At 47.0% G+C, this 9,139-nt stretch overlaps 1 protein-coding gene across 8 annotated transcripts in view; it reads left to right on the top strand.

Moving 5' to 3' along the window:
* Positions 1–4,136, top strand: part of KAT6B (lysine acetyltransferase 6B) — a gene marked incomplete at both ends in the record, with an annotated part of 190,722 nt that extends 186,586 nt beyond the window's left edge. For all 8 annotated transcript variants that reach the window (XM_080693974.1, XM_080693975.1, XM_080693976.1 and 5 more), the window contains one exon: positions 1,594–4,136. In XM_080693974.1, the coding sequence (XP_080550100.1) occupies positions 1,594–4,136 (2,543 nt within the window). The remainder of the gene's footprint in view (positions 1–1,593) is intronic.
* Positions 4,137–9,139: the final 5,003 nt, after the last annotated feature.

Consider the following 9,139-nt stretch of genomic DNA (forward strand, 5'->3'; position numbering starts at 1 on the left):
AGGTACAGAAGAACAACATTAATGGAACTCAAATGAACTTTACAACTGTAGTTTGTTTCTGATTGTTTTTATAATTCAACCCTTACATTTGAGCACCAAATTGATCCAAATTACAATGTGGACAGTGTTCGTAATAAAAAAGAATTCCTGTATTTTCAGTATTCAGTAGTTTTACCATAATTATTTATAGATTATATTATGCAAAAATGATCCTACGGTCAGGCATCATAGAAACACCTATAATCCCAGCTATTCAGGAGGATCGGAAGTTTGACGTCAGCTAGGACAACTGAGTGAGACCCTGTCTCAGAATAGAATAAAATAAAAAGGACTAGGGGGTGTGGCTCAGTAGTAGAGCACTTGCCTAGTATGTGTGAGCCTCTGGATTCAATCCTCAGTACTACCAAAAAAAAATTTTTTAATGATTTACAGTTGCATTGTGTTTTTGTGTATCTAGTTATTCATTTTGGAGGTACACGGTTTATTTTTATTCCAGATAAAATATTTAAATCAAAATAAATAATGTCATCTTTGATCATTTAAATCCAGCAGATGTCCACAAATAAAAGTTAGTTCCTGAAGCTGGGCATGGTGGTGCACACTTGTAATCTTAGTACTTGGGAGGCTGAGACAGGAGGATCTTAGGTTTGATGCCAGCCTCAACTACTTAGGCCCTCCACAACTTAGTGAGACCCTGTTTCAAAATAAAGAATTAAAAAAAAAGTAGGGGTGGGATGTAGCTTAGAGGTATAATTCCCCAGGGTTCAATCCCCAGTAATGCATACACACACCAAAAAAAGTTCTTCAGGATAGATAAAGGAGTTTCGCTTCCAGTCATTTTTCTAGTGCAGTGAAGACTTTGATATAAGCCAGCAATAATCCCTTTTCCTGTATTTTCCAATTTGTAAATGTTCAAATTGATTTTTAAAATTTTATTGTGGCATTCCAGGCTTTTACATCAGAGAATATCTTGTTTTTTTATTTTATTATTTATTTATTTTTTGGTGGTACTGGGGATGGAACCCAGAGGCCTTCTACCACCAGACTACACTCCCAGACCTATTTTTTATATTTTATTTGGAATCAGGGTCTCTTAAGCCAGCTGAGGCTGGCTTTGAAACTGCGCAATCCTCCTGTCTCAACCTCCCAAGTGCGGGGATTACAAGCGTGTGCCATCACACCCAACTAATGAGTCTTTACTCCCCCCCTCCCCGGTACTGGGGATGGAACCCAGGGGCATTCTACCTCTGAGCTACACCCCCAGCCCTATTTTTTATTCTATATTTTTGAAACAGGGTTTCACTGAGTTGCAAAGAGCCTAAGTAGCTGAGGCTGCTCGAGAACCACGATCCTTCTGTCTCAGCCTCCCAAATGCTGGGATTACAAGCCTGTGCCTTGTTTTTTATATTCAAATAGTTTTTCAGGCCTAGGTTACTTACTTAGTTTTGCACCCTGATACCATGATACTATCCACTCTTAAAAATGCTAAATTGAAAGCAGTGTTGGCTAATTTGGAGGGATGAATTTAAGTTGTCCATGGTTACGCTTTCTAAAACTCTGCTTGTCTTCCTTTCCCTCTGTCTTTTCACTAAGACAAAATAGATGATGCAGATAACTTGAAAGAAGGGAGCAAAGACAATCCTGAACTTCTAAAGGGCAAACAAGTATGGCCAAAAGGAGTGAAGCGCGGGCTCTCCAAGTGGAGGCAGAGCAAAGAGAGGAAGACAGGATTTAAACTAAACTTGTACACCCCACCAGAAACGCCCATGGAACCCGATGACCAGGTCACAGTGGAGGAGCAGAAGGAAGTTTCAGACAAAACCAGCCCCACGCCCATCGAGACTGAGGAGGAGGTGAAGGAGACTGGGGAGGCCCTGCCGCCTCAGGATGGAAGCAGAACAGAGGGAACCTGTGTGCCTGTAAGCCCAAGGAAATCACCCAGTGGAAAACCAGACAAGGACCTTGTCAAGCCCGAGGAGGAGGAGGAGGGGGAGGAGGAAGAGGAGGAGGAGGAAGAAGAGGAGGAGGAGGAAGAGGAGGAGGAAGAAGAAGAAACTAGAGAAAAAGACCAGAATGGTGCCAGCACTCAGGAAAGAGAGGAACCAGAAGTCTCCATGGGAAAAGAAGATCCTGTGGGTTTGGATGATCATGAAGAGGAGGAGGAAGATGATGAGGAGCCATCTCACAACGAGGATCATGATGCCGATGATGAAGACGACAGTCACATGGAGTCTGCCGAAGTGGGGAAGGAAGAACTCCCGAAGGAACCCTTTAAAGAAGTGCTGGAAAACCAGGAGACTTTTTTAGACCTTAGTGTCCAGCCTCGTCATTCAAACCCAGAGGCCCTGGTAGATTGCAGCGTCGACCTTGCAGCTCCGTGCAGCAGTGAGCCGAAGGAGCTGGCTGGTGGCACTGAAACTGCGCCTGAGTCTGATGAGGAGCCCCCGGAAGAGCAGGCGCAGAAGCAGGACCAAAAGAACAGTGAGGTAGAGCCCGAGTTCAAGGAGGGAAGCACAGCCGCCTTGGAAATTGACTCGGAGACTGTGCAGGCAGTCCAGTCCTTGACCCAAGAGAACAGGGAACAGGACGATACCTTTCAGGATTGTGCTGAGACTCAAGAGGCCTGTAGAAGCCTGCAGAACTACACCCATGCAGACCAGAGTCCACAGATTGCTGCCACGCTGGATGACTGCCAGCAGTCAGACCACAGTAGCCCAGTTTCGTCTGTCCATTCCCATCCCGGCCAGTCAGTCCGTTCTGTCAACAGCCCAACTGTCCCTGCCCTGGAGAACAGCTATGCCCAAATCAGCCCAGACCAGAGCGCTATCTCAGTGCCATCTTTGCAGAACATGGAAACCAGCCCGATGATGGATGTCCCATCAGTGTCCGACCACTCACAGCAAGTCGTGGACAGCGGATTCAGCGACCTGGGCAGTATTGAGAGCACAACAGAAAACTATGAAAACCCAAGCAGCTATGATTCTACCATGGGTGGCAGCATCTGTGGAAACGGCTCTTCACAGAACAGCTGCTCCTACAGCAGCCTCACCTCCAGCAATCTGACACAGAGCAGCTGTGCCGTCACCCAGCAGATGTCCAACATCAGTGGGAGCTGCAGCATGCTGCAGCAAACCAGCATCAGCTCGCCCCCCACCTGCAGCGTCAAGTCTCCCCAGGGCTGTGTGGTGGAGAGGCCTCCGAGCAGCAGCCAGCAGCTGGCCCAGTGCAGCATGGCTGCTAACTTCACCCCACCCATGCAGCTGGCTGACATCCCTGAGACGGGCAACACCAACCTTGGCTTATATGAGCGAATGGGTCAAAGTGATTTTGGGCCCGGGCACTACCCACAGCCATCCGCCACCTTCAGCCTTGCCAAACTGCAGCAGTTAACTAACACACTTATCGATCATTCATTGCCTTACAGCCATTCTGCTGCTGTGACTTCCTATGCAAACAGTGCCTCTTTGTCCACACCACTGAGTAACACCGGGCTTGTTCAGCTTGCCCAGTCTCCGCACTCTGTCCCTGGGGGGCCCCAAGCACAAGCTACCATGACCCCACCCCCCAACCTGACTCCTCCTCCAATGAACCTGCCGCCGCCTCTTTTGCAGCGCAACATGGCTGCATCCAACATTGGCATCTCTCACAGCCAAAGACTGCAAACTCAGATCGCCAGCAAGGGCCACGTCTCCATGAGAACCAAGTCGGCATCTCTGTCCCCAGCTGCCGCCACCCACCAGTCACAGATCTATGGGCGCTCCCAGACGGTAGCCATGCAGGGCCCCACGCGGACTTTAACGATGCAGAGAGGCATGAATATGAGCGTGAACCTGATGCCAGCCCCGGCCTACAACGTCAACTCCGTGAACATGAACACTCTGAATGCCATGAATGGGTACAGCATGTCCCAGCCGATGATGAACAGTGGCTACCACAGCAACCACGGCTACATGAATCAGACTCCCCAGTACCCTATGCAGATGCAGATGGGCATGATGGGAACCCAGCCATATGCCCAGCAGCCAATGCAGACCCCTCCCCACAGTAACATGATGTACACAGCCCCTGGACACCACAGCTACATGAACACGGGCATGTCCAAGCAGTCTCTCAATGGGTCCTACATGAGAAGGTAGACAGCCCGGGCAGTCCGCGGAACCCCCTGGGCGTCACTCTTGGATTAATCTGCACAAATACCTTTGAAGAGTACGATTTCAAAACCAGCAATTGGTGTGAATGCAAAAACATTTGTTGGCACCATTTATTTAAAAAAAAAAAAAAAAAAGCTGTATGCAGCAGAAAGCCTTATACAAGTTCTTTTTCTTTTTCTTTTTCTTTTTTGGTACCTTTGTTTCTGTTACTTTTATATGGAATTCTCTGCAGAGGAAGGCCTCTCTTTGGACTACTCCTTGGAAGCAGCCACTTGCGGTGCCTGCTCCCAAACAGTGTGGATATCCAGCCCCTCCCCCAGCCACCTGTTTTAATATTGAACCCAGAACTTTTTTTTCCTTCCCTGTCCACTCCATGTAAATGCCTTTAGCATTTCAGTTATTGTATATTTTGTTTAAGGTGACACTTCAGCATGCCGCTAATGTCTTTGTTAGTGACAGTGCATTTTGTAGTACTGTACAAGTGTTGTGCTAACAGTAAGCCATTTCTTAAGTTTTTTGCCTTGATTAGGGTGCCCTAATTTGAGGGTTTAAAAAAACTATATTTTTGTTAAGTATAAAGTTGTAAAGAGCTATAAAAGCTATTTCCATTTGGTCAGTCAAAGGGGTTTTATTGCTACATGTTTGGTGTAAAGTTGAGACCCTTTTCCATTTTGGTGACAGATTTCTTTGGGGAAAGGCAGCTTTCTGTTTTATAAATGCAGACTTCTGTTTATTGAATGAAGCATATCTCAGTGTTTATCTGTCAGGTTTTGAAACATTTCATATATGTCCAAATCCTTGGCAGGACTTAAAAAAAATAGTGAATTTGGTGTAAAGTTGATATTTTATGGAAATGCCTCTAACTTTACATTTTCATTCCATCTGTAGATTTTTCTATCTTTATAAAATATTGGAGTTATTTTTTAAGGAAAAATAGAGAAGTAGCTTGTGAATAGCTCAAACTAAGCTTACAAATCGCATGTAAAAAAGCAAAAAAAAGTTATTTGTGTCTGTTTATATTGCTTCCTTTTTTGTAGCCTTTGTACCTGTACAGGGTGACGGTATGGGCCAAGCAGGAGAGGCATAATCCTTGTATAAAATAGGAGCCAGCGACACTCTTGTATTTATCTGTTCTCTTTTTAGTCAGTTACTTCAAAAAAAATCAAAAAACAAAAACAAACAAAAAAAGCTGTACATTTTAACATAAAATAAATTATGATGAGCCATTTTTAGCCTCTTGTGTCCTGTCATATTATGATTGATGGAGAATGACCAATTGAACTGTATCATGTGTCACATCTCAGAACACATACACATTTTGGGAAAATAAATTATTTAGTGTAAATTGGAGTTATGAGATTTTCTGATTTGTTTTGACTTTGGGGGAGGGGTTGGCAATAAATAAGAGTAATATCTAATAAAACCATCACATATACCAAATACCTATTTAATAAATTAATTTATAATGGATTTTAATGCTTTTCATGAAAGTTTATTTTATGCTAGTGCATACCTTCTGTATGCCAATCATTGTCTTTAAAATAAAGTGAATTTGTTTTTTTCTTTTTGACTTTGATCTTCATTTGCAAAGAGATGCTGCACCAATCTCCACTTGCCTCGTTTGTACAGTCTGTGTAAACCCTCAGAGCTCGCCACCATGATAGCAAACTTCATTTTTACAAAAATTAACACTGAAACACCCAATTGGGGATGGGATGTGTAAAAACTTATCTCCTTTAAGAAGATGTGGAGGCCGGGCGTGATGGCCCACGTTTGTAATCCCAGCATCTGGGAGGCTGAGACAGGAACATTGCAGCTCAAGGACAGCCTCAGCTACTTAGTGAGGCCCTTTGCAACTCAGTGAGACCCTGTTTCAAAATAAAGAATTAAAAGATAGGGCTGGGGGTGTAGCTCGGAGGTCAAATGCCCCTGGGTTCCATCCCCAGTACCGCAAAAAAAGGGGGGGGATATGAAAGTTTACTCTGTTGTGAATTACTGTATGTTTTTTAGAGTCAAATTTAGATATTGCCCCCCCAAAAAGTGAATGTTCACAAATACTATGACATTCAGAGAAAGTTTGTAAGTTAAAACATTTGATTATTTAAGCAACAAGTCTGGAAATGAACACTTGGCACCTGTGTTGAAACTGGCCACCAAGCCCCTCTGTCTAAACATGGGTGCGCGCGGACCTTAAAGTGAGCGCTCTCAAACTAACACTCTGAAAGGGCAGGATAGCGCATACTCAGCGGAATAAAAGGCCCACTGGAGGATGCCCGGGGAAGCCTGGCCTTGTGCTCTCACCCTTATCCTTGCGTTCTGTAAAAGTTACAAGCACCATGAATTTCATACTTGGATTTTACCTGTAGTCCCTCTGCACCTGCAAAGTGTAGTAAAAGGACTTGTGGTGGCAAGGGAGAGCTTCCAGAAAGATGCTGCCGAGAAATGCTGCTGCCCGTGGCCAGGGAGAAAAGGGTGCTGCGCTGGTAGGAGGAGACCAGCCCGGCTTCGGGTGGGCGGTGAGGTGCAGCGCCTGTAAGAGTCCACTGCCACCGCAGGTTTAGAGTGGCGAGGACCTGGGAGGCCCAGTGGCCACAGGCGAAAGTGAGTCTGAGCCTGGAGATGGCTGGGACCCACACAGCCTCCACAGGCTGCAGATTGAAACTCGTGATTTAGTCTCCTTTCTCTGTGTTAAGATTCTTTGGGGGCTGGGGTTCTCTGTTCCTTTGGCAATGTCCTGCTAGCCACACCCTTGGGTTTGTGGAATGTCTGGGCTCCGGTTTCCTGCCTCCGCCTGCCTCAGGGTCCTCCAGGGAGCTTAAAGACTGGTCCCAGTCCCTGCCCCAGCCCTGCCAGACCAGAATTGGAACAGACCTGGGAGCACCTTGTGTCACAGGCTCCCGAGGGGCTGCAACCTGCCTCTGGGCCCCAAGTCCCCACAAGCTACAGGCTCAGCATAGGATAGGAGCTGCACGGCCCAGACGGCCGCAGCGCCCTGCCCTCTCGCCCACCGCTCACTGGAGAGTTCAGTTCTGACCCATCTGTGGCCCAGCCAGGGTACTGGGAAACAGGAACCTGGATTCATCAGACAGTGTGTGCAACACCCTGAGGTTGGGATTCGCTCACAGGCCACATCTTTGGAAACCAGTAATACGTTATTTCATTTATAGGTGCAGTAGTGACATGCTGTCCATTGTTAACCTCACTTATGGCTTGAGGGGTGCCTGCCCAGGTACCAGGCACCGACCTTCCCCACGGTCACACAGCTCAGCACCGTCCTCCCCCTTACCCCCACCAAGGCTCAGAAGCTAAATCACCGGAACTCACCCACCTGAAACAAACCTGGGTCTCCACGTCACAGCTTTCTGCTAAAACTGCCTTGTGAAAAGGCCGTAACTCATTGCCTCTCTGATTTAAAGTTTTTAGCTAATGAACACACGATGCTGTAAAAACTGTTAAAAGTACTATATAAAAATAGGTTCTTGTGGGTTCTTGTGTTGTAGACAAGCCTTGGTCTGCAGCCTTAGATTCCAACACACAAGCACTGCTGTGTTGTGAGCGGCCTTCCGTTCTCTGTGCCCAGACTTCCCCAGGACCTTCTACCCTCTCTTCCCTTTCCTGGATTCCTCCTCCACCTCCTCCTTGCTATGAACATCCATGTCCTGTGACTGCTGGGACTGGAGCACCCTCTCTTCTCCTTATCTAGTACAGTGGCTTCAAGTTTCACCTCTTTACAGATGACACCCAGAATTGCATCTCCAGGTTTGACATTCTTCTGGGCTCAAGGTTCCAGGCAGGTCACATGGCCCAGGACACTCCTATGCCTGAATGACCTGACAGGCTGAATTGATCATTTCTAGTCTTGTTACCCGCTGCTCAGCAAGGCCTCTCCCTTTCCTGCATAATTCCAAAATAGTCTTGAATACTAATCCCCGGCATTGGGAGCCGCCGTCCCTTCTCCAGCCCGCTTGGCCTCGTTTCTCAGCAACTCAGCAACCCACTCTCCACGCTTTGGCCAAAGTGATTTCTTTCCAGTGTGTGTGTTTGTGGTACTGAGGATTGAACCCAGAAGCGTTTCTACCTTTTAGCTACATCCCAGACCTAAACAGTTTGTTGTTTTTCAAACAGGACCTCATGAAGTTGCTAAGGCTGGCCATGACCCTGCCGTCCTCCCGTCTCAGACCCTAAGTACTGGGATTACAGGCCTGTGCCACCGCACCCAGCCTCATCCCCCTGCTAGAAGCCTCGGTGCTTCCCTTCCCCCTCACCTGAGGCAGTTCCCAGCCTGGAATGGCCAGCCCTATTTGGAAGGGTGCAGAGAAGGTGCTGCTTCCAGCCCACGTTCCCCGTCTGCTGAGTGCTTGCTCCTTACACGGCTCTCAATTGCTCTCCACTGCCTCCACCTCAGCACCTATTTTCCTCATTGTACTTTATTGCGACCTGGTTTGTTTTTTTGTTTGTTTGTTTGTTTTGATTTGCAGCTTTGGTATGTGGTAAGTTCTCAAATACTTGTTGACCAAATGGACATTTTCCTTGTGAAGGCTTGAGCCGCTTGTGAAATCTTCTGTTCCTCCCTTCTTCTACTCTGGCTTTCAGGAGTCACCAGGAAGAGAACTGCGCCCCAGCACTAAGTTTCCACCTCTGTGAGCAGTGTCTCTCTTTGCTTCTGTGGCTTCGGGGTTCCTGGCTACAGAAGCCATCCTTACCCACTTGCTGCTGCTACTGATTTTGGGTGTTTTTTTGTTTGTTTTCAGTACTGGGGATGGAACCCAGGGACATTCGACCTCCGAGTTACACCCCCTGCCCTATTTTTTATTTGTTATTTAGAAACAGGGTCTCACTAAGTTGCGGAGGGCCTTAGTAAGTAGCTGAAGCCGTCCACAAACCGCGATCCTCCTTTCTCAGCCTCCCAAATGTTGGGATTACAAGTGTGCGCCACCACGCCCGGCTGCTGCTACTATTTTCTCAAGGGTGAAAAGCCCACAGCGACC

This window comes from Muscardinus avellanarius, assembly GCF_963383645.1.
Source record: "Muscardinus avellanarius genome assembly, chromosome: 4".
In the NCBI taxonomy this organism is placed as follows: Eukaryota; Metazoa; Chordata; class Mammalia; order Rodentia; family Gliridae; genus Muscardinus; species Muscardinus avellanarius.